At 44.0% G+C, this 24,530-nt stretch overlaps 1 protein-coding gene and 1 long non-coding RNA gene across 5 annotated transcripts in view; one reads left to right on the forward strand and one right to left on the reverse strand.

Moving 5' to 3' along the window:
- The window catches only part of TNRC6A (trinucleotide repeat containing adaptor 6A), a 66,927-nt gene extending 46,447 nt beyond the window's left edge, over positions 1–20,480 (forward strand). For 2 of the 4 annotated variants that reach the window (XM_073559293.1, XM_073559294.1), the window contains 19 exons: positions 282–2,825; positions 3,082–3,249; positions 3,418–3,581; positions 3,846–3,926; positions 4,011–4,062; positions 4,615–4,748; positions 5,631–5,759; positions 5,894–6,031; positions 6,345–6,422; positions 9,014–9,212; positions 9,300–9,425; positions 9,516–9,674; positions 9,798–9,938; positions 10,035–10,142; positions 10,229–10,450; positions 11,524–11,589; positions 12,351–12,421; positions 13,295–13,434; positions 13,577–20,480. In XM_073559293.1, the coding sequence (XP_073415394.1) occupies positions 282–2,825; positions 3,082–3,249; positions 3,418–3,581; positions 3,846–3,926; positions 4,011–4,062; positions 4,615–4,748; positions 5,631–5,759; positions 5,894–6,031; positions 6,345–6,422; positions 9,014–9,212; positions 9,300–9,425; positions 9,516–9,674; positions 9,798–9,938; positions 10,035–10,142; positions 10,229–10,450; positions 11,524–11,589; positions 12,351–12,421; positions 13,295–13,434; positions 13,577–13,943 (5,087 nt within the window). In that variant the 3' untranslated portion in view covers positions 13,944–20,480. Of the gene's footprint in view, positions 1–281; positions 2,826–3,081; positions 3,250–3,417; positions 3,582–3,845; positions 3,927–4,010; positions 4,063–4,614; positions 4,749–5,228; positions 5,376–5,630; positions 5,760–5,893; positions 6,032–6,344; positions 6,423–9,013; positions 9,213–9,299; positions 9,426–9,515; positions 9,675–9,797; positions 9,939–10,034; positions 10,143–10,228; positions 10,451–11,523; positions 11,590–12,350; positions 12,422–13,294; positions 13,435–13,576 lie in introns of all 4 variants that reach the window. The other 2 variants (XM_073559296.1, XM_073559295.1) reach the window with 2 other exon arrangements.
- A 361-nt stretch (positions 20,481–20,841) lies between these two features.
- LOC141069592 (uncharacterized) overlaps positions 20,842–24,530 on the reverse strand; it is a 4,377-nt gene continuing 688 nt past the window's right edge. Inside the window, exons 1-2 of the long non-coding RNA XR_012226598.1 lie at positions 22,082–24,530; positions 20,842–21,299 (exon numbers count right to left, since the gene is read on the reverse strand). The exon at positions 22,082–24,530 is cut by the window's right edge and continues 688 nt beyond it. This is a non-coding gene — a long non-coding RNA (uncharacterized lncRNA). The remainder of the gene's footprint in view (positions 21,300–22,081) is intronic.

Here is a 24,530-nt window from a genome sequence, read left to right on the forward strand (position 1 = left end):
ACGGCAGACTTCCAAAAATTGCATCCTAGACAATTTGCCCCTTTTTTTATTTCTATGTGGGCAAGGATCGCCATTGCTTATGCTTTGCTCCAGTAGCATTTCTATAACCCTTTACTTTGCTTTTTTTGTCAATGAGGTGTATGGTTTTTGCAGTGGCCCTAGGTCGTCTTTAATGCATCGCAAATGGGAATATTGGGTGCAGTGGGATCAGACGTGTATTTTAAAGCCTGACAACCAATGTCTGTACTCACATCCATGCGCTTGTTCTTCTGTTTCCCCAGATATCAATCACGGGAGCCTAGGATCTCACTATGAAAGTTCACACTGGGGATCAGTCTCTTCCAATGGCGATTCAGGCACAAACTGGGATAAGGTTATTGTAGACGGCACAGACAAAGAAGCGTGGCCATCTATCACAGAAAGCGGCCCGGACTTAGAGCCAGAATGTATGGATATTGATTCAACCACAAACTCTGGACCGGAGAAAAGCCACATCGTGCCATTCGGAGACGCCGTAGGGGAAATGGATACCAGGAATGGCATTGGGCATAGTTCTCAGAGCAAGCTTTTGGTCGGCAGCAACAGCAATAATGCAGGCAATGGAAGTATTAATGGGCCTTGGGGTGTCACTCATGGACCCATGATAAGCACATGCCAAGATGGCGCCGATAGCAAATCAGACAGTAGGCACAACAGGATGAACGCTTGGGGCGCCGTCAACAGTTCTATGAACGGAGTTGTGAATCCAAGCACTTTGAGCATGAATGGCAACCACGGTGCCTGGCCGGTTTTGGACAGCAATGGGCATACCACCCACAAAGGGTCTAATAATTCTGGCACAAATGTTCCAAGTAGTACTATAGGTCAGGTGTCTAACAATCGGAGTATTAACCCAAAAGTGGGAAGCTCTAACCCAGGCTCCTGGGGCTGTAACATTCAGGAGAACGGCGATTGTGATCTCAATGGTACACGGAAGGCTTCGTATAGCGGACAACCTCAAAACCTTAACACTGAAATGACTGGACCAAATAACACTACTAACTTTATGACCTCTAGTTTACCAAACTCTGCTGGTTTACTGCAGACAAACGAACTGTCTCAATCTACAGGGCACGGGGCATGGAGTGCGGGCACCATGAATCATTCTCCTCTTCACACCCCTTCAGTTACAAACGGCACTTCCATTCCTCACCTCAGCAACGGCGAGGAAACAAACGGCACCCCCTACGGTACTACATGGGGCGCCTCCGGCTCCAATTACTCCGGAGACAAAAGTTCAGTCCCTAAAGGGCAAGCTAATGGCGACACTGTGAATGCGACAATAATGCAGCCGGGTATGAACGGGCCCAACGGCCCAAACTATAAAATCAACGGGAATAACGGAGGATTATGGGAGTCGGGGACTGTAAACTCCCAAAATATGCATTGGGGAAGTGAAAATGTAGAGACTAATAGTGTTAATCACAGCGGATGGGGCAACCCAGCACAAAACACTGGCACTAACATTGCAAACGGAGATTGGAACAAACCTAATAATCAGCATTCCAACGAGGGGGAAAATTCAGAAAACGGCAGAAAAGGATCAATCACCTGGAAATCTGTCGAGGAGGAAAACAAGGGGAAAAATAATCCAACAGGGTCTAGGGGCACTGAGATAAAAATTGTATGGGCCAAAAGTTCGGGGACAGGGGAAAGCGAAGGTAGCGTAGACAGCACTGGATGCGAGAGCGAGCAGGTCGACAGGCCTGTAGATAGAAGGAAAGTGGACCAACAAATGTTACTCCAAAGTATTGTGAATAGAGGCGACCTGGACCCTCGGGTCTTGTGCAACACTGGCTGGGGACAGACTCCTATTAGACAGAACACTGCCTGGAAGATCGAAGCTGCTTCGCCTCAAGGCGACAGGAAGACTGACAATGGGACAGAAGCGTGGGGGACCTCTGTGTCAAAAACTTCTAACTCAGGGGGATGGGTGGAGAAACCCAACCCTAATAGCAATGATACCTCATCAGTATCTAGGTGGGGAGATCCAAAGCCTGCTACAGGGTGGGGTGATGCCAAAGGCTCAGCAAGCCAAGGGAATTGGGGGGATCAATTTGCTGCTACTACTGGAACGGTCAAGAGCAATCAATCATGGGGGAACGGTAAAGAGGACAAATCCACTTGGAACGATGCACAAAAGGTCAAACAAGGTTGTGGTGGGCAAACTGATGGTTGGGGAGAAAATTCCAAAAATAACCATTGGGGCGCAACTAAGTCTACTAAGTCTAGTTCTAGCGGTGACAGCGACAAATCTGGCTCAGGGTGGGGGGATACAAGATCCAACTCATGGGCTAGCGTCAGTACCAATAACAGTTCTGGTTGGATTGAATCCTCTAAAGCAAATGGGAGCCAAGGATGGGCCGACATGGTGAAAGGAGGTGGAGATGCTTCCAAATGCGGTCCAACCCAAATGGAGAATAATCGTCTCCAATCCAACGACTCCTCAGAATGGGGAAAGAAGGCAGAAGGAAGCGGGTCGTGGGGCGGTCAACCGGCCAACAATAAACCATCAGGCTGGTTAGGTGGCGGACCAATGCCCACTCTGGCTAAAGAGGAAGAGCCCACTGGTTGGGGAGAACCTTCTCCAGAGTCCATTCGACGCAAAATGGAAATTGACGATGGAACCGCGGCCTGGGGAGATCCCCGACAGTACAAACACAAGAATGTGAACATGTGGGATAAAAACACATCGAATGCAGGCACCACTGTGGCACAAAATCCCACCCCGACTCATCATCCACCCGCACGTGCCGTGCCAAACAACGAGAGCAGTAGCAGCTCCGGTAAGTGGTGGCATTATGTAAAGATGTCCAGTGTTCGATAATGCGCTTTATCATCACGTGTCACCGGGAAAGTAGTTTGTGTGGAAGTCCGGAAAAACCACTGAGCAAACACGTTCTGAACTCCCAAATAATGGGGCGTAGAGCCACATTTGTTCAGTCGCATTCTCTTTCTCTGTGACAGTGGATCTGCGGTAACGTTAAATTTTCTGCTTTCTACGACCTTCAAACGATCCCATTAATTTGCACTTTATTTTAGGTTGGGGAGGTACTTGGCCCGAGACGACCGCTCCAAATGTGGACAATGGTACCGCAGCATGGGGTAAACCCATGGAAACTGCTGGCAGCTGGGGGGATCAAAATCCAGACGGGGCATCATCTAATTGGAGCAATATTCCCATTGGGCATCAAGTTCCCGGCAAACCCGGTATGTATGCAGCTTCACGTAGACGTGAAAACCTAAGCCACCCACCACTGCTTAGTTGTTCTTCATGTGTCTATTTTGACTAATCTACTTTCTAATTTTCTGCTACTGCTAAACTACAATTTATTTTTTTTTTTATTTATTTTTTTTAATCTTTTTAACTCATTGTAGGTCCTAAATCTATGCAAGACGGTGGCTGGTCCGGCGATGAAATGGCTGGGGCCGTGGGCCATGTGAGCGGATGGGATGAAGACGATGTAGAAATAGGAATGTGGAACACTAATTCCTCGCAGGAAAACAACTGGTCGTCACATTCAAAGAAAATGCCTTCAAAGGTTCGGCCAGGGCTTTATTTTGGTCCAAAATTCTGTACTAATTAAGTGTGGGTTCCCTTTTTGTCTTGTAGTCAGGAAAAAAGTCTGTTTCGTAGCTCGCTGCACTATATTTTTTCCATTAAAATGAAAAACTCTATGATGAAAACCTGGCCAGACCCCATTATAGTCAGTGGGGTCCATTAATGCTCATCGTGTGATGGAGCCACAATTCTTAGTTTATCTGTTTAAATATTTTTGGTATAAAAAAATTTTTATTTTCTCCAGGGAAATATGAAAAATGGGAATAAACAGGATGACAGCTGGATGCACCCATTTGTCAAGCAGTTCAATAATATGGGATTCTCAGTAAGTTTTAAGCCTATACATCACAGGTTCTGCATATTAATACCTTGCAAATTATATGTAACGCTTGCTCTTATTTTCTTGCAGAGAGAGTCCACAGATGAAACTTTACAGAGCAATAAAATGGATATTTCCGGAGGTGAGTGAAGCGCATTTCAATGCTTTATCTTTGACTGTCAGATATGATCCATTCACATGGACAGTTTGGCCAGAGGAGCAACCATGATTCTGGTATGAATGGTCAATCATCATGTTTAATTTTAAGGAGGCCTGTGGGCTCATGAATGCAAAGTCAGCCAAACCCATTAATGTTGGACTAATCAGACAACAGTCTGTATATGGGGGCTTCCCGAGAGATGGATCGGGCATGTTGGACTACAATGCCCCAACCCTTTTGTTTTCTGAGATCGGCAGCCCCTCAAAGATATCTGGCAGCAGCTTATTCCTTTTTCCCTTTTTGGGTTCACATATGCATGGGGGGGTGGCATCTAGAGAGAAGGCAGCCAACTCCAGCACTCTTTCTGCTGATTGTACTCTATAGGATGTCCCCTTGTAGCACAACTTGTTATGGGGGCAGGTGAGTAATTGCAGTGCTGATTTGCACCTTGATTCTCTGTATTTTGGTAGCTTATACCTTTTGCTTCAGTTACCAGTTTTCTGTAATGTAACCTTTGCGCATTTGTGTCCTCAGGGTTCTCAGACAAACGAATGGATCTGGATAAATCGGGGCTTCTTGGGGATTACAACCGGGTAATCGGAAAAGGCCCCGGGCCTCGACACCTTTCCAAAGAGTCTTCCATGGATCACAATCCTTACTTTGATAAGGTCGGTGCTTATATCGTCTATATCGGAATTGGACAATGACTTAATCCTTTCACGTGTTGTGTGTCTATCGATATCTGCAGGCCTCTGTTGTAGATGATGTTGCGGTCCTGTCTCCTATCAAAGATATCCTATACGTCAGCTTCTAGCCATACAATGGGAGTACAGAAGTCTGCTCTTCTGTACATATAGCATAGTCCTGCATCTCCTTTTGCTTCCTTTTGGTATATCAATAGCAATGCCCTCTTCCCTGCTTTTCGCTGCATTTTAGATTAATGGGGCCTTCAAAAAAAAAAAAGTCACCCTTACTTTTAGATACTTGCTTTGCAACTTGCACTAACGCCATTGTTTTCTGCCTCTCTTTGTGGTCTTTCTGCTGCCTTCCTCTGCTTTTGCATCGGGATCCTGAAATCACCTCATTTCTGCATCCTTCTCTCCTGGTCTGCACACCAATTCTGTATTGCACCCCTCTCCCCGCATCAGGATGGCATTGTAGCAGAAGAAACCCAAAATCTGCAGTTTATTGCCAATCAGAACATGAAGCTTCCCTCTATAAATAGTGCACTACCCACTCAGTCCCTCGGCTCTTTCCCAGGGCTGACCATGCCAAATGGTGGTTCTGTTAGACAGGTGAGTCTGCCAGGGTACCAGATACATCCTAGCACTGAACTTTCGCAAAATAGATTCATATTTTATGCTTTGACGGTCCTCTATTATCCAGAACAGAAAACCACTAGAAAGAGTTCAGATTTATTGTGCCTGTCTAATGTCTCATTTTCTTGCAGAATTTCTCAATGGTTTTTGCTTAGTTTTTCTAGGTCATCTATTTTATTCTTTTATTTGCACTGGTACTATTTCCTTTTTTTTTTTTCTCATTTTTTACAGAATGGCAATCCCAATATGTTTGGTGTTGGCAATGCAGCACAAGCTCGGGGCCCACAACCGCCTCAACCAATGAACGCCTCTCAGCCTAATCTCCGTGCGCAAGTGCCTCCTAATATGATGCCCCCTCAGGTATGTCCGAGAGCAGCAGGGTCTGTGTTTTTTTTTGTTTTGTTGTTTTTTTATTCCTGACTACCAATATATTTTTATGGTTTGTTTTTTTTTTTAGTATATCTGTTGCATATTTGATGTTTTTCTTGTAACAGGTTCCTCCTTCCTTACTGAAGTATCCACCTAATAACACGGGCCTGAATCCGCTGTTTGGTCCCCAACAAGTAGCCATGTTGAACCAACTTTCACAGCTTACTCAACTTTCTCAGCTTTCTCAGATCTCCCAGCTACAAGTAAGTGACGTAGGAAAGTCAAAATGTTTCAGGCTTTTAATTTTTTTTTTAAGCCTTTTTTGATTAAGTAAATGTCTAGAATTTGATCTCTTTTCTGGGCCACTTTTTGCACCATCTTTAATGGAGCAGTGGCCATTTGTGTGCATATTGGCGTACATAAAAACTAATCTAAGACCACATGTGACACACAGTTGTGTATATTTCACCGCCGCTTATCCATTCTCGGGGGCATTTTCTTTTAGTGTAGATCATTCATTGAGCCACTAGAGAATAATAATTTGCAGTCTGTAAATCTTTTTACCTTTCTTCACAGCGGCTATTGGCTCAGCAACAGAAAGTGCAGAACCAGAGGGGAGGTATGCCCCCAGGAGGACGCGTGCCGCAGGAACAGGTCTGTAGAAACACAGCTTTTTTTTGCTATCAATACTAGTGATGAGCGAATGTCCTCAGATAAGGTGTTATCCGAGCATGCTCCTGTGCTAGCCAAGTTTCTTCGGTGTGCTCGAAAAATATGTTCGAGTCCTCGCGGCTGAATGTCTCTTGGCTGTTCGACAGTCGCAACACATGCAGTCACAGGGGCTCAAACATATTATTCGAGCACACTGAAGTCACTCGGTTAGCACACGGGTGTGCTTGAATGACACCTAATCCAAGCACGTTCGCTTATCTCTATATATAAAACTGAATGTATGTGTGTGTATCACCAACCAATCACGAAGCATCTTTCATTTAAACAGAGCCGTTCAAAAGAAGCTGAGCTGTGATTGGTTGCTATGAGCAAGTTTTCCCACTTGACAACACCTCAGCAGACAGACATTGTGGGAGAAATCTAGCATCCCCGGGAACATAAGCTCCCAGCCATTGTCTGCCCCCAGACAGGAGCACAGAGCACATGACAGAAATGAATCCTCCCCTCCTGTGCCCATATACCCATCCCACATCCTCCATCCCGTAGGCACATCTTTCCTACTAAAGGGATCATTGGTATGGAAGTCAGAGCAAATCCATCCAGCGCTTTGGTTTTGACCCCAGGCCTCTCTTAAAGGGATCCCTGGTATGGAAGTTAGGACTGTTCCACTCAGCTCTGTGGTTCTGACCCCAGTTTCTCTTAAAGGGATAATTGATATGGAATTTAGGGCAAATCCACTCTGCGCTTTGGTACTGACCCCAGGCCTTTCTCAAAGGTATCTCCAGAAATGGAAGTCAGGGCAAATCCATCCAGCGCTTTGGTTCTGATCCCAGGCCTCTCTTAAAGGGATCTCCGGTATGGAAGTTATGATAAATCCCTCAGCGCTCCGATTCTCACCCCAGGCTTCTATTAAAGGGATCATTGGTATGGAAGTCAGGCCAAATCCAGTCAGCGCTGTGGTTCTGACCCAGGCCTCTCTTAAAGGGATCCCCGGTATGGAAGTTGGGGCAAATCCACTCAGTGCCCTGGTTCTGACCCCAGGCCCCTCTTAAAGGGATCCCCGGTATGGAAGTGAGAGCAAATCCACTCAGCGCTGTGGTTCTGACCCCAGGCCCCTCTTAAAGGGATCCCCGGTATGGAAGGTAGGACCGTTCCACTTAGTGCTCTGGTTCTGAGCCAAGGCTGACTGGATGATGTGGGATATTAGTGGTAGTAGTCCGGTGGCTCTGGCTGACAGGATGATGTGGGATATTAGGGGTAGTCGTCCGGTGGCTCTGGCTGACGGGATGATGTGGGATATTAGGGGTAGTAGTTCGGTGGCTCTGGCTGACGGGACGATGTGGGATGTTAGGGGTAGTAGTCCGGTCGCTCTGGCTGATGGGATGATGTGGGATATTAGGGGTAGTACTTCAGTGGCTCTGGCTGACGGGACGATGTGGGATATTAGGGGTAGTAGTCCGGTCGCTGTGGCTGATGGGATGATGTGGGATATTAGGGGTAGTAGTTCAGTGGCTCTGGCTGACGGGACAATGTGGGATATTAGGAGTAGTAGTCTGGTGGCTCTGGCTGACGGGATGATGTGGGATATTAGTGGTAGTTGTCCGGTGGCTCTGGCTGATGGGATGATGTGGGATATTAGGTGTAGTAGTTTGGTGGCTCTGGCTGATGGGATGATGTGGGATATTAGGGGTAGTAGTCTGGTGGCTCTGGCTGATGGGATGATGTGGGATATTGGGGGTAGCAGTCCGGTCGCTCTGGCTGACGGGATGATGTGGGATATTAGGGGTAGTAGTCCGGTGGCTCTGGCTGACGGGACGATGTGGGATATTATAGGGAATGTGGCTATGCGTGTTGAGGGAGCTATTTAGGGAAGGCTAAATTAACCCTTCACGGTTGATCCATTGATTTCCAAATTAATTCACAGGGCGTTGCTAGCAACTGGGAATGACCACACGGAGACGAGGGTCTCTGTACGGGAGGATCAAGGCAGATCACCAAGCCCCTTTATTTTAGTCACTTCTTTTGTAATCTTTTGCCTAATTATGCACAGTTCTCAGCTACCAATAACATCATTGTAATACATTCACTTTATAAACCAATAGTATTGCAAGAAAACCGGAATATGTCCCTAGTTACATGACGTAGAGAATAGAACAATAGCACATTCTTTTAGGGTCTCATATCTTGTACAAGCTGGAACAGTCTAGTTTCATAACAGCTGCGAACTTTCACCTGATTACAAAATTTATCTTGTAAACAACAAAATGGCGTCGCAAGCACAAAAATGGATCCTGGAGAACAAGATGTCCCGTACATCTGAATACTGTACTTCACATGCGGAGTGGGCGGGGCTCTACACTCAGAGAGATATATATTCATTATAACTTGTTATAACTAACCGTAGTTAGTTACTATGCCCAGGCAGCGCCGGGCTCTTCAGCTAGTCACTATATAAATATGGATCCCCCCATCGCCAGTAGACTGGATGACATGTGATACTACATTGCTCCCTAGTTCTTGGTATTGGTTTTGCACTTGATGAATGTGGGAATTTGATGTCTTCTCATTTTTAGGCTCGCCCCCTTGGAATGCAGCCGCAACCATCCCGCCAGCTCGATCCCAACCTCCTGATGAAGCAAGCTATGCCTCCATCACAGGAGCGAATGCTTCACCAACCTCCCAAGTCTTACCTAGACAATGTTCTCCCCCACTCATCCCTAGAACTTCCAAAAGTTCCTTCCCCCATCGGTGCTTTCAATGGCTTCTCATTAGGTGAGTTAATGGTTCTTCTCTCACGTTCTCCAGAGGTGGTTTCCTCTGTCTTGTTGTGATTTATTGTACTTTCCATATTGTCTCCAGGCTTGAACTCGAATGTAAATATGGAATTTGGTGGAATAAAAGAACCCCAGTCCCGGCTGAGGAAGTGGACTACAGTGGACAGCATGTCTCCTAATAATTCGCTGGACCAGAACTCCGGTAAACATGGTAATGACCAATCCCGCAAGACAACGAATATTAAAAAAAAAATCAATGGTTCCCTCGATCTTGGATACTAAAGATGCCTTCTCTTCTTAGGTGCTATTTCAAGTGGTTTTCGCCTTGACGATTCTCCATTTAGTTCTTATGATTTCATGAACAGCAGTAACTCCCCATCCAGCCCTCCAGGATCTATAGGGGATGGCTGGCCCAGTGCCAAATCGCCAAATGGCTCCAGCAGTGTCAATTGGCCACCGGGTGAGTAAGCGTTTCCCGAATAAGTTGTTAGCCATTATTAGGATAAACTATTCATGTTTAATTTGGGATTATTTAATTTGCTATGTAATGTGTTGAGAAATAATACTTCTGATATCATTTCAGAATTTCGCCCTGGTGAGCCATGGAAGGGATATCCAAACATTGACCCCGAAACTGACCCCTATGTCACTCCTGGCAGTGTCATCAATAACCTGTCAATTAGTACTGTGCGGGGTGTTGACCACCTCAGGGACAGAAACAGTGGTAGGTGCCCCCTCCGGTTTTCTCATGCCGTGTCTTGTCACTGTCCGCACAAAGTTGCTTAATTGAGGGTGTCGTGCTGGATTTTTTTTTTTTTAGGGTCATCCTCATCTTTGAACACCACGCTGCCTTCAAATAGTGCCTGGTCATCCATTCGTGCCTCCAACTACAATGTCTCCCACAGCAGTACCGCACAAAGCACTTCAGGTACAAGTATGGAGAACTCCCGACACCTGAGGTTTACTCTTCTTAAATTCAAGGAATTACTAAACTCCTCTCTTTCTCGCTCACAGTTAGAAATAGTGATCCCAAACCAACTTGGTCCCCCGGTTCGGTCAGTAACACCTCGCTGGCCCACGAGCTGTGGAAAGTTCCTCTGCCATCTAAAGGCATCAGTGCTCCGTCCAGGCCTCCACCGGGGCTCACTGGTCAAAAGCCGCCTTTATCTGCCTGGGATAATGGCTCCCTGCGCCTGGGTACTGGCTGGGGGGCTTCAGAGTCCAGATATACGCCAGGTAAGTAAACATGATGACTTTAGAGTTGTATTTTTAAGGAACAACCTGTCAGCAGTATGTTTGACCACCCCTAACTAAAGGTGTGAGCGTAAAGCCCCTCTAATGCTTATTACATTCATACCTTGCTAACAGAATTTGTTCTGGGTATTTTTGAGACGTTTTATTAGGTTTATCAAGGCAGGTACTTCACTCATCGTCTGCTGAAAGGGGTCGTCCGTCCACTACTAGGACAACCCCTTCTTCATCTAAATGTTTGGCCCCAATAAAATAAAGCTTATACTCGTCTCCCATGCCGGTGCCCTTCCAGCAGTGTCGGCACTTGTGTTCCCTGGGGCTCCTATGCTGCTGTTGCGAAACGTGACCCCGGCGCCCAATCGTCACTGGCGTGCGTCCTTCTCCTGTCAAATTGAACGTGAAGAGGAAGTCCAGGCTGCAGCTGATCTGAGCTGGAAAACAGCGGACAACTTCTTTAGCTTCACCGCCCACTGCCGGCCTCCAGTTGTTGATTGACAGGGTCACTCTTTCGTCAGTGACCTGTTTCCAGTGTCCAGGTACCATCATTGCCTGGGTTCAACCTCCTTCCCACATAATCGCATCCACAATCCTTTACATGTACCTGATATTGCATTAAGGGTTTAAAGGTGATGTCCAGGCACATGTATTGATGACTTTTACACAGGAGAGGTCATCGATATTACATGGGTGGGAGAGTCCAGTGCCGGCACTGATCAGCTTTTATTTGCTCTTGTAAACACTTTAAATGGAGGATCAGTGAACTGAACAATGTCCGTGCCGGGCTCTCCACCAATGTGATATTGATGACCTATCTTATGGTTAATAAGTCATCAGTACTTGTTCCCAGACATCCCCTTTATTTATCGCCACTTTTTACAAGCCATAACAATTTTTTATGTTTCCTTCAGGCTTGTTTTCTGAACTTGTATTAATTTAATACAAGGATCAAAATGAAATTCTTGTTTTTGTCACCAATTGTGTACATATGTTTTTATTTTATTTTTGTTTTATTACTAAGTGACTTATTTTCTTTACTTGAAATCTTATTTTTCTTGCAGAACCTTTTTTTAACGCAGAGCCACTAAATAATTCTGAGCCTTTTTTTAACTTTCATTCATTGTTGGGTGAGTTGAATGCACGATCTTCGATTCACTGAAACACTAATGGAATCCTTCTAGGACCTGCCACTGGGTGATGAGGGTTATTACTGGGCCACTGGGTGCCATAGCAAACACATCAGCACCCTTAAGTCGTGTCGCATGGGTGGCTGATGGGTTCAGAGTCAGCCACTTTACTTAAGCAGCCATAATCCATTTTTTCTCATGTTCTGGGTGAAACTACAGGCATAGCTGCTGATTACGTGGTATCACAATATGTGGCACATGTCACTCTCACTAATCAGATTTTGATACCCTGTCCTTAGGATAGTGCGTAAATATTCTGAACCTGGTAAACACTGTCTCTGCTGCCTCCTGGTGTTGATTTCATTCTATTTTTTTTATTACTATAAGACGCACTTTTTAGCAAGTTAAAATCTTGTTATCAACTGTGTTTGTCCAACAAGGTCCAACGGTACCGGACCTCGCCGACCTCTTGATTGAATCATCAGGCAGCCTTTATAAAATATAATGCCCGAAGTTGATTCCACAGTTAGCGTACTCTGTATAAACTTGGTACAAGACCACCGATGTAAAATGCATTCGGACGTCGTCACTTTCAGTTAGCTGCACTCGGGTAATGCAGTGTATAGACTAGGACAAGCGAATGTCTCCGTCAGCACCGAACCACTTGGCACTTGGTGTGGGATAGTGATTGGACTAAACAGAAAACGTGATAATTGTTTGAGCTTTTGTGTTTTTTTGTTTTTTTTTTGTTTGTTTTTTAGGTTCCACTTGGAGTGATAATAGCTCAGGAAGAATAACAAATTGGCTAGTTCTGAAAAACCTAACACCTCAAGTGAGTAATGACGTTTTCTACTTTTTTCTGCATTTATTAGTGGATTCAGGGCTCAATCAGACGTCCATTTTCTTTATCATACAAGTTCTAGCTGCATTTTCCACCTATTTATTCTATGGAGATGTTAACATGTCTGTATCTTTGCGGACGGAGTGGAACGCGCTGAATCACTGAGGGATATTTGGTTTTGTTCCGAGTCACAGAAGCTTAAGAAACCTTCATGTTTAATTTTTTTTTTGTTTGTTTTGCATAAGAGAAAAACTCTTATAGTTCTTAGACTTTTGTGATCGGTCTTACGTCAGATTACAATGTTCCAGACTGGCCTCGTGTCTCTTAACCCGATCGTGACGGCTTCATATATTGTTTCACGGCTGTCATGCTCGGATTGAGAGACGCACGGTCATTCTGCGTTGCAATCCGAGATCAGACCGATCACAAATATCTGAAAGAGCCCTTACTGCAGAAACTGATGAAACTTTTTTGTTCGGACAAGAAAAATCACCATTGTCCGAATGAAGCCTCATTCACGTAAGTTGTGTTTTTGTTTTTTTTCCCCCATGTGCCAGAGAAACTTGCCGTGTGTCGTTTGTAGAACAAAGTTTTCCCGTCTGTCAGTCTGTAAAAAATGGACAACACACACATGGTATCTAAGTGCTGTCTGTTTTTGTTGTTTTTTTTTCATGGATCCAGAGACTTGTGTTGCCGGTTTTGTACCGAAACTCTGATCAATATCGGACCTGTCTCCACGATTTTACATGGAGGACAAATATTAAATGTTTGAACTTCCTCCTAAACTTATCTAACACAAATGGCATTCGCACTAGACTGCGGTGTGAATGAGGCCTTAACCTGACTGATGCTTTCTTTCCGCAGATTGACGGCTCCACCCTGCGCACCCTGTGCATGCAGCACGGGCCTCTGATTACATTCCACCTGAACCTGCCCCATGGCACCGCTCTGGTCCGTTACAGTTCCAAGGAAGAGGTAGTGAAGGCACAAAAGTCTCTGCACATGTAAGTAGCGGCTTCCGATTCATTATTATACAGAGCCACATTATGCCAAGATGATGTGGACACGGATCCTGCAGCACGGTGCATGGATAGATTCATAATTTTACTTTTTTTTTTTTTTTTTCCCCCCCTTCACGCTCTACAGGTGTGTTTTAGGGAACACTACTATCCTTGCCGAGTTTGCTAGTGAAGAGGAGATAAGTCGTTTCTTTGCACAAGGCCAGTCAATGACCCCTTCCCCAAGCTGGCAGTCCCTGGGCTCTGGCCATTCCCGGCTGGGTTCTCTGGATAGCCCCCACAGCATCTCGAGTCGCGGAGATATCAATCACTGGAACAGCCCGGGTGCCTCCGTCTCCAGCTCTGGAGATCTCCACGGCACTTCTCTATGGGGCACCCCAAACTATTCCTCAAGCTTATGGGGTAACGCAAGCAACGAGAGCAGGGGTCTGAGCAGTCCGTCAGACGTCAGCGCTTTCCTACCCGTCGATCACTTAAACGGAGAGCCCATGTAGCCTATGACCTCAGATGATTGTTACTGATCAGCCCCTGTCGGGACTCTTTACGTGTGAACCCTCTGCACTGCGGATAGCTCTTCTGCACACTTCCCACTTTTTATTTTAGCCCATAAACATATCAGTGCGAAATACTTGAATCATGCAGGCCAATATTATAATGTGAAATAGAGAGAAAAAAAATAATCTATATTTACACTTCCACATTAGCGCTATCGATACCAGAGCCGCGTCTAATGAGCTGTTTGTCGCTTTCCAATTCCACTTATATTTTTCCTCTAGGTTTTATTTCATATCCGACCCCGGTTTGTACGTCCGAGCTCGGTATCTGGTTGCACTGATGAACGGTGCGCAACATTTTCTGTGTTTTTACCTTGTAAAATTTTCAGAAACGGCTCAAGTGTGACTGTTTACTCTAGCGTGTACTTAAGACGGACACCTACGTGATTTAATGCTCGTTATTTCTAAGATGCCTTGATTATATACCTACCTAATTGTGGTATTACGTTTTAACCGCCCTCCGGCTTCCCCCCAAGCGTCGCCCAGCGAGGGCCCATTGCCGAGCAATGCGCCGAAAACTGGCGCCTCCAAGGGCTGAAGAGGGTTATAATAAACTGACAGTTATAATTTAGTAGTTTTTAAGAAAGGAAAAAAAAATAAATTAAAAAGTATTGCACCAGGTTTTCATGACCTAAATAAAATTTAGCTCTACGGTTTTAATAAAAAAAAAAAAAAATATATATATAACATTAAAAAAATAAAATAAAAATAAAATGCAAAAAAATTTAAAAAAAAAAAAAGAAAATAGTGGCCACAGCTGTGACATATACCCTACGGGTGCCAGTAGGGGACAGCACTTTCAAAGGCTTTGCATTTTGTTTTAGAGGTGCCTTACCGGGAACCTCGTGTTTACATTTTTTTTTTTTTTTTTTACCCCCTGTTGGGAGGGTTATGTATTATTTTTTAAAAATTTTTTTGGAGGGACGAGGGTGGGATTTTTTTTTTTGTAATGTTTACTCTTCCATCAGATTAAAGAAAAAAAAATATTGAAAAAAATATATATGCTGAAGACTGTTTTATCTCTGGGAGTCCAATTGTGTTTGTGTGTTTTGTTTTGTTTTTTTAATTTTTTCTTAATTTTTAAATAGTCCAAAATGGGGGGAAAAAATAAACATTGCGGCTCTCAGGAATAAGATGGGCAAAAGAGTTAATTTTCCCCCCGAAAACGGAAGAAAATCACTAGAAGAATGCAATTTTTTTTTTTTTGTTTGTTTGTTTTTAAGCACTAACCGTGCTAATTTCTCAAAGACTTTTCCTCTCTGCCAAAAATAAAAAAACAACCGCCCTGGCTCTTTCCAGCTTTCAAAAGCCAAGATAGTTTATTTTTATTTTTTTGTTTATTTTTGCTTTGATGCTGTGTCTTTTTAGTGAGTAGTCTGGAGATTTAGCTGATGTAACGATCAATTTTATTTTAATTTTTTTTTTTTTTTTTAATGTTACTTTGTGGCTCAGTGTCTTCGCTCGTGACAGTGTTTTATTAATGTTTCGCTATGTTGTTGTTTTTTTTTGTTTTTTAAGCAGATTATTTAGTGACTATGCACATTTATGCACATTGTAACCAAGTACTGGGCTGATTTTTTAGTTTTCTTGTGTGTTGTACAAACTGAAAAAAAAATTGGAATTTTTTTTTTTTTTTAGATGTAAATGATTGTGAATACTTAAAATTGCAAAAAAAAAAAAAAAAAAAAAAAGGAACAAGTTACATAATGTTATTGCCATAAATGGTGTTCTGCTTGTTTAGTCAAAGACTTAAAAAACAAAAACTGAACAAGGGTAAAAAAAAAAATATATATATTATTGAAGTGTAAATTCTGACCTTTGACCCTTCCACCGCACATTATAGTGGGGGACAGGGGTTACCAGCAGTTACTCTCGCCTCTTCTCCCTAGTTTTTTTTTTACTAGCCCTCCCCTTTGTGTCCCTGTCCCACAGGGCCCGGGAGAGCGTCATTGCTGGGTCCAAAACAAAACATAAGCTGTGCGTCGCAAATTAGTGGTGGAGGATGCGGGCGGCATTGGGCATGGACGTCGGTTCTTCTGCAAACCCCCATCCACCCCCCCCCTCGAAATGGCAGGACGGGTTACTGTTCGGACCCTCGCCAAATACCTTATGCACCCAAGTGTTACTGTAGGAGGAGAGGCGGCCATTCCAGAGCATGATTATCACTGTGATTTTGGTTCACGGCGAACCTTTTGAAAAAGGGCTGGAAAGAGATTAGAAAAAACATGGCAACAATAGAAAGGCAGCGCCACTCTTCTTCATAGGTCTCGTCTGGGATAAATGAAGTCGAGCTGCAGTACTGCATCCTGTCTCTGATAAAGAGGGGGTGCTGTCTCAGGAAGTAGTTATGACTTTCTAATCTCTTACCTCACCTTTCAGGCCCATCAGTACAGAAAATAGATGCCTCTCCTGTGTGTACAATATATGGCTCGCACGCAGGCGTAACACATGCATGTGTGTAATATATGTTTAATAAAATATATATATATATATATATATATATATATATATATATATATTAAACATATGCATACACACACTGGTACATATCACCAATACACGGAAAAAGCATAACCACAAACGAACACCAGGAGGTGACAAACCACAGGAGGAGATACAGTACAGAAAAAATGATTTGTACAGATATAATATAATCTCATGTGTAATTGGTTACTGTAATAAAGTACATGAAAAAAGGGAAATATAGATGAGTAAATGGATCAGTCTAACAAGTATGTCCCTATGTATGACCTGCATCATACACCCTAAGAGAAGTACGGCAGTAATATGTTCCGACCACAAACTGATGGCTTGATATAGTCTCACATCAACCCACCTATAAGCCCATATAGAGTATAAAAAGTGCACAGACTGGCCTCACCGTACAGACCCCATGGTGGCTCCTACTCCCGGTATGGCGCCCGGACGCTTGCACCATGCACTGTATTACAGTAACCAGTTTCATAGGAGACTTTATTACTGCTGTACAAATAATTTTTGGCTTTACTGCGGTTTGTCACCTCCCATGTCTGTTCTTAAAACTGTCTACCATAAATAAAAATTGCAATTTTAATGTGAATTCTAGCCTCTTATCTATCGTTTGTGATGAGGCTTTTTTTTTTTTTTTTTTTCACGTATTGGTGTTGTATAGAAGCGTGGCCACGTCATTTATTGCCAAATACGGGGCGCAAAAGATATTAGATGTCACTTGATTAACAGCGCTATACTGATAATTTTTTATATTAATTTATGCAAACCAATTGTGGCTGATTCTTGGGGAGATGTGTGTATGTATATATATATATATATATATATATGCACCCACTATACATAGTATATTGGGGAGATGTATGCACCCACTATATATATATATATATATATATATATATATATATAATATGCACCTGCTCGGAAGTTTATATATAATTACACCTTTACCGGGCATCTACCAGGAATACAAACCACTATCCTGAGCCCCGATAACAGCCTGTATTTATAAGGCGAGGGCTCCCGTGTCCTGAAGATCTCGGCGTCCTACTTTTCATCTTGCGATCCGTGCTGCAATCTTCCATAAAGAATCCAGACCCGATCAGCTTCTGGTTGGACATCTTAAGCCACACGCGACTCTGCCATCCTTGACTGCAGGTTGTGTTACTGCAACCAGTCTGCAGTTTATTTATTTTATTTTTTTTGCACCTCTAAAAATAAATCAATTGTCTGTGACCTAATTTTCGGCGTCGCCCCAGCCCTAATACTTCTCCAGCTTACTGCTGCTGGTGAGGATGATGGGAACAAGATTTACCTACTGTGGATTCTAAAGAGAATATTTTGGGACAACCAAAGCCAGTTTTTATTTTTTTAAATAAAAGAAAACCAATCTAACACATGGTGCATTAATATTCCAACCAATTCCAGGGTTTATACCCACAGAACTGGCGCAGCTTAGCTTCCCAACTATTTGCAAAAAAAGAAAAGAATGTAAAAAAGGATTAAAAAATCATCAAACCCGCTGCCCCTTTCCACTCTGCACACATTGCCATTTGCTCATTGCCTTGACTCTGATTGTTTTGTGTCCGACGATACAAATCAAACTTGTGGCTTTTTAACTGTTTACAACTAGAAATGATTGTACATTTTACAATTATATTATTTTTTTTTGATTGATTGAAGTTTGAGATTAGTGAACCATGTACTTTTCGCTGCTTAGCTTTTGATATTCATTTTTTTTTTTTTTTTCTTTCAAATTTTCAGTCCGATTTAATAGAATCCATTGCATATATGGGTCGGACTTTGTATTTTTTTTTTTTTTGTGGTGTGAAACGTCTTGAATAATCAGAGGAGAAGTGTAATATTTGTGATATACGAGGCAAACACTTCAGCGTTTTGTTCCTGGATATATAAAACAATATAGCCTTAGTTTTTATCTGGGAATACTTTAAAGTGCATCCCCCGACTCCTCAGGGGCAGGGCTAGGCAGCCTTTTTTGTTATGGGGGCGGATCCCCCGCTGAGCTATCATGATGCACAAAAAAAAACCCGCCACGTAACAAAACTTGGCTTTGCCACATCTGCACGGAGAGGGGGGTCCTGCTTTAAGGAGGACTCTGCCAGAGAGTTTGTTTCTAACTGTACTATCCTGCACTAAACTTGTAACTTGAAAAAGAAAAAAATATATATATACAGGACACAGCCGCTTGGAAATGACATTTGATATTAACACTTGAGTATGCTTTTTACCGCCTTTATACCTCAGTTAAAGAACAACCCAGCAGTGACTAAATAGCATTGTATTTACTTTGTATCTAGCACATTTTTGTCTTGCATCTTTCCTCCCCGATGCTCTCCTAGCACAATGGTGTGCACATTTTTGTCTTGCATCTTTACTCCCCATGCTCTCCTAGCACAATGGTGTGCACATTTGCACATTTTTGTCTTGCAACTTTACTCCCTGATGCTCTCCTAGCACAATGATGTGCACATTTTTGTCTTGCATCTTTACTTCCCGATGCTCTCCTAGCACAATGGTGTGCACATTTTTGTCTTAGGCTAGTTTCACATTTGCGTGTCAGGGCGCAGCGACTGCCTGTGCACGGCCGCCGCTAAGCCCCCCCCGCCGCGCCTCCGCCGGTAGCTTCGCCTCCAGGCGCATGACGCTGCATGCGTCATGCGTCCCCTATCTTTATCACTGAGGACGCAGGCCGTGCACAGTATGCGTTTTGGCGGCGCCTGCGTCCTTTTGACGGTGCGCCGACCAGCGCCAAACGCAACCTGCGTCAAAAGGACACAGGCGCCGCCAAACGCATACTGCGCACGGCCTGCGTCCTCAGTGATATAGATAGGGGACGCATGCAGCGTCATGCGCCCAGAGGCAGAGCTACCGGCGGAGGCACGGCAGGGGGCGGGGCTTAGCGGCGGCTGTCGCTGCGCCCTGACACGCAAATGTGAAACTAGCCTTACATCATCTTTACTCCCCGATGCTCTCCTAGCACAATGATGTGCACATTCTTGTCATGCATCTTTACTCCCCATGCTCTCCTAGCACAGTGATGTGCACATTTTTGTCTTGCATCTTTACTTCCCGATGCTCTCCTAGCACAATGGTGTGCTCATTTTTGTCTTGCATCTTCTTTGCTCCCTGATGCTGTCCTAGCACAATGGTGTGCTCATTTTTGTCCTGCATCTTCTTTACTCCCCGATGCTCTCCTAGCACAATGATGTGCACATTTTTGTCCTGCATCTTTACTCCCCGATGCTCTCCTCGCACAATGGTGTGCTCATTTTTGTCTTACATCCTTTCCTCCCCCGGTGCTCTCCTAGTACAAATGGTGTTTTGTATTGTGTAGCTAGACAAGTCTGTCAAATCTGCCAATGAGTGCGCTGTGATCCTCGTACGGTAGTCATTTCAAGTCCGCCTTCTGTATTTCAATAAGACAAACACTTTATCTGTAACTTATTACAAACAGTACTGTAGTAAATCCTGGCCTCGCTCTTATCGAAGAGGTGGGGGGGATGCGGGGCAGGGGAGAAAAAGGGGGTGTACCCTGCATGGTATTAACTACACAAACGTTGCAGGATCCATCACCCCCGCCCCCACCCGTAAAAGGAAAAAAGGACTAACGTGTGTGGGCGGCCTCTAAGAATAAGTCGTACTTTCAGGTCTCGCACACTATTTTTTTTGTGGGGGGTCAGCTTGATTATTAAGTAAGAAGTAACAGTAATAAAAAAATAAAAAGATTAAAAAACAAAAACAAATTGTAAAATGTAAAATAAAAAATAAAAACAACCAAAGCTAGCTTTGTGACACTTCCCAGGAGAAGGTATAAAGTATCTCAATGTTTAGCTGCCCTCCAAACACTTGAATGGAGCGATTCTTTTTACAGCATCTTTATTGTATTGTTCAATGCTTGAATGATTCCTGTTTTATTTCTGTTTTTATGAAGCTTGTTATGTAATAAAGTACGTTTGCTCTTAATAAAAATCTGAGCGTGCTCGACTCTTATGTTACTTGTTACCTAGGTTGGTCCAAATGGGGCGTCACGCACAGTGAAAGGATCCACGTATGGCAGTGCTGTGCCATGTTCCCGAATTATGTCTCACTTCTAAGGGATTGATTATCCGAGCACGCTGGCTCATCACTAATGCTGAGCTATGTGTAACCCCGCTCATACCCCTGATTGGCAGCTTCCTGTGTACATTGTTAGCGTGGTGGAGGCCAGGGTTACACAGATTAGCTGGACTGCCTGACATAGGACACCTAGTCCTGGGGTGATAATCCCCTGCTGATAAAACACTGATTGTATTGAAACATTTCAACCAGAAGAAAGTTCAGGCACCAGCCGCACTGTCCGGGACCCCTTAACACATTGTACCTGCGTGCAGAGCCACACTTTATTATTGGTAATGCATTAAGTGGTGTATCTGTTGCAAGAATCAATCTGCAAGACCGTAAACGATGAGGATGTGGTGAGATGGCCATGGTGTGATGGGGTAAGTCCAGAAGTAGTCTATAGTGGTCGACATGGGACGATGTACACCACACAAGTGCTACACGCAGTATATAGTTTGTGAACGGTGAATCTCATAGACTTGTGGGACTATTTCCGTAAGGGGTCACTCCGGTTAGTGGGTATATTCATTAGGTTGCTGGCATGAGTGTTTTTTTTTTTTTTAATCCGTGGTCCACTAGCCCTTCTTAAAATGTTTTCCCATCAGAACGCAGCAGCTAGGCGGTCCAGCTCCTCTCGGTGTTGACCAGCTCCATCCCTTCGAAGTAGGAATGAGGTCTGCGAGCGTGAAACTAAGAGGAAAAAAGAAAAATCAGTCACTGCAGCCTGAGATCCCCTAACGAATGGTCCAAAAGTTCATCTGTGAGGTTAGATTTACAAACTTAGATGGTTCCCCCCCCAAAAAAAAAAAAAAAATATATAAATGTGTGTGTCTCCCTTAAGTGTAATTTCATGTCCACTGCCTGTTGTAAAGTGTAATCTGTCTATCAGCAGATACACAAGGACTAAAAAAATCTGGGGCTTTATCTCTGCTGCTTCCCTGTCCAGTCAAACTGCAGAGAGGTTGGCGCCAGACCAGCCGAAGCCATAGGTCCATGGCAGGAGCAATGTATGCTGGTAACTGGATGAAGGAAGTTCCAGCACTTATAGTACTGGCAGAATGACAGTTCCAGAACATATTGGACTGGTATGTGCACAAAAAACAGCTTTTACCCTCTTGTAGGGGATGGATTGGAGACAGCAAGACCACAATTATCTACAAATTTTGTGTGAAAGGAAGGGTAGTGTTAAAAAGAGTTGTCCTGACAGGGCAATCACTGTTCATATTCCCAATACACTCCACCCCCCCCCCCCCCCCCCCAGGAAATCTCACCATCCTTGATCACAAGTTGTATCTGGTATTGCAGCATTCACTTGGAGAGCCAAGTTGCAATACCAGACGCAACCAGTGGGCAAGGGTGGCGCTGTTTTTTTTTCTTTTATATTACTCCTCACTCTGTCCGCTAGCGCTTCACTAATCTGCTTCTAAATATTAATGGTTGTAAAGCTCAATTTCCCCATTATTGACACGTACCGGAGACTGCAGGGAAAGCTGGTGTAGGATGGGGAAGGGGGTCCAGTGGATCGGCTCCATAGGCCAGCTGCACACTGACACGTCGCTCGCTTTCCCAGAGTCGATCATCAAGTCGTTGACACTGCTGCAACTTGTCTCCAGCCTGGAAGACGGAACCAAAGAGTTACAGTGCATTTCAAAAGTATTCGGCCCCCTGGAACTTTTCAACCTTTTCCCACACTTCATGGTTCAAACATAAAGATACCAAATGTAAATTTTTGGTGAACAATCAACAAGTGGGACACAACTGTGAAGTTGAACAAAATTTATTGGTTGTTTTAAATTTTTGTGGAAATTCAAAAACTTAAAAGTGGGGCGTGCAATATTATTCGGCCCCTTTAACTTAATACTTTGTTGCGCCACCTTTTGCTGCGATTACAGCTGCAGGTCACTTGGGGTATGTCTCTATCAGTTTTGTACATCGAGAGACTGAAATTCTCGCCCATTCTTCCTTGGCAAACAGCTCGAGCTCAGTGAGGTTGGATGGAGATCGTTTGTGAACAGCAGTTTTCAGCTCTTTCCACAGATTCTCTATTGGATTCAGGTCTGGACTTTGACTTGGCCATTCTAACACCTGGATAGGTTTATCTGTGAACCATTCCATTGCAGATTTTGCTTTGTTTGGGATCATTATCTTGTTGGAAGACAAATCTCCGTCCCAGTCTCGGGTCTTTTGCAGACTCCAACAGGTTTTCTTCAAGACTGGTCCTGTATTTGGCTTCATCCATCTTCCCTGTCCCTGCTGAAGAAAGGCAGGCCCAAACCATCATGCTGCCACCACCATGTTTGACAGTGGGGATGGTGTTTTCAGGGTGATGAGCTGTATTGCCTTTACGCCAAACATATCGCTTGGCATTGTTGCCAAAAAGTTCGATTTTGGTTTCATCTGACCAGAACACCACCTTCCACATGTTTGGTGTGTCTCCCAGGTGGCTTGTTGAAACTTTAAACAACATACTTTATGGATGTCTTTGAGAAATGGCTTTCTTCTTGCCACTCTTCCATAAAGGCCAGATTTGTGCAGTGTACGACTGATTGTTGTCATATGGACAGACCGTCCCAACTCAGCTGTAGATCTCTGCAGTTCATCCAGAGTGATCATGGGCCTGTTGGCTGCATCTCTGATCAGTCTTCTCCTTGTTTGAGATGAAAGTTTAGATGAACGGCTGGGTCTTGGTAGATTTGCAGTGGTATGATACTCCTTCCATTTCAATATGATCGCTTGCACAGTGTTCCTTGGGATGTTTAAAGTTTTGGAAATCATTTCGTATCCAAATCCGGCTTTATACTTCTCCACGACAGTATCACGGACCTGCCTGTTGTGTTCCTTGGTCTTCATGATGCTCTCTGTGCTTCAAACAGAACCCTGAGGCTGAGTGCAGATGGAGTTTTGAGCCCTGCGGATTTTTCCGTGCAGAATGGAAGAAATCCGCAGGTCAAATGACCTGCATTTTTCCTGCGGATTTCTTCCATTTTTCACGCGGTTTTCATGCGGTTTTTGTGCGGTTTTCCATTGCGGTCTTCCCCCTGCGGATTTGGTAACAGGGGAGATAGAAAACCGCACAAAAGAAGTAACATGCTGCGGATTTTGTACCGCAGGAAAACCGCGCGGAAAAATCCGCAGCGTCTGCACAGCGTTTTTTTTTTCATTCATTTTAAAGGTACTGTACATCACAATGCGGATATGCAACGTTTCTGCGCGGTAAAATCCGCTGCGGAAACGCTGCAAATCTGCATCGTGTGCACATGGCCTGAGACTGTCACAGAGCAGGTGCATTTATACGGAGACTTGACTACACACAGGTGGATTATATTTATCATCATTAGTCATTTAGGACAACATTGGATCATTCAGAGATCCACAATGAACTTCTGGAGTGAGTTTGCTGCACTGAAAGTAAAGGGGCTGAATAATATTGCACGCCCCACTTTTCAGTTTTTGAATTTCCACAAAAATGTAAAATAACCAATAAATTTTGTTCAACTTCACAATTGTGTCCCACTTGTTGATTCTTCACCAAAAATTTACATTTGGTATCTTTGTTCGCAGCATGATATGTGGGAAAAGGTTGAAAAGCTCCAGGGGGCTGAATACTTTTGCAAGGCACTGTACAAGCAGACGGCACCGGGCTGTAACAAAGGGGTAATCAACCTAGAATTCACCTCTGTCGTAAAATCCATAATCTGTGTTGGCTTCCCACCAATAAGTAATGCATATTGTAGGCAATAAATGCCAGATTAGCCATAGTCTGACCACCAGCGCCCCCATCAGGATGGCAATAGTCTGCAGGGGGACTTAAAATTAGGGGGGAGGGGGGGGGGTGTATATGTTTGTGTGTGTATATGTATATATGTATGTGTGTGTATATGTATATATATATGTATGTATGTATGTGTATATATGTATGTA

This window comes from Dendrobates tinctorius, unplaced genomic scaffold (genome assembly GCF_039654945.1).
Source record: "Dendrobates tinctorius isolate UK_male_01 unplaced genomic scaffold, ASM3965494v1 ptg000267l, whole genome shotgun sequence".
In the NCBI taxonomy this organism is placed as follows: Eukaryota; Metazoa; Chordata; class Amphibia; order Anura; family Dendrobatidae; genus Dendrobates; species Dendrobates tinctorius.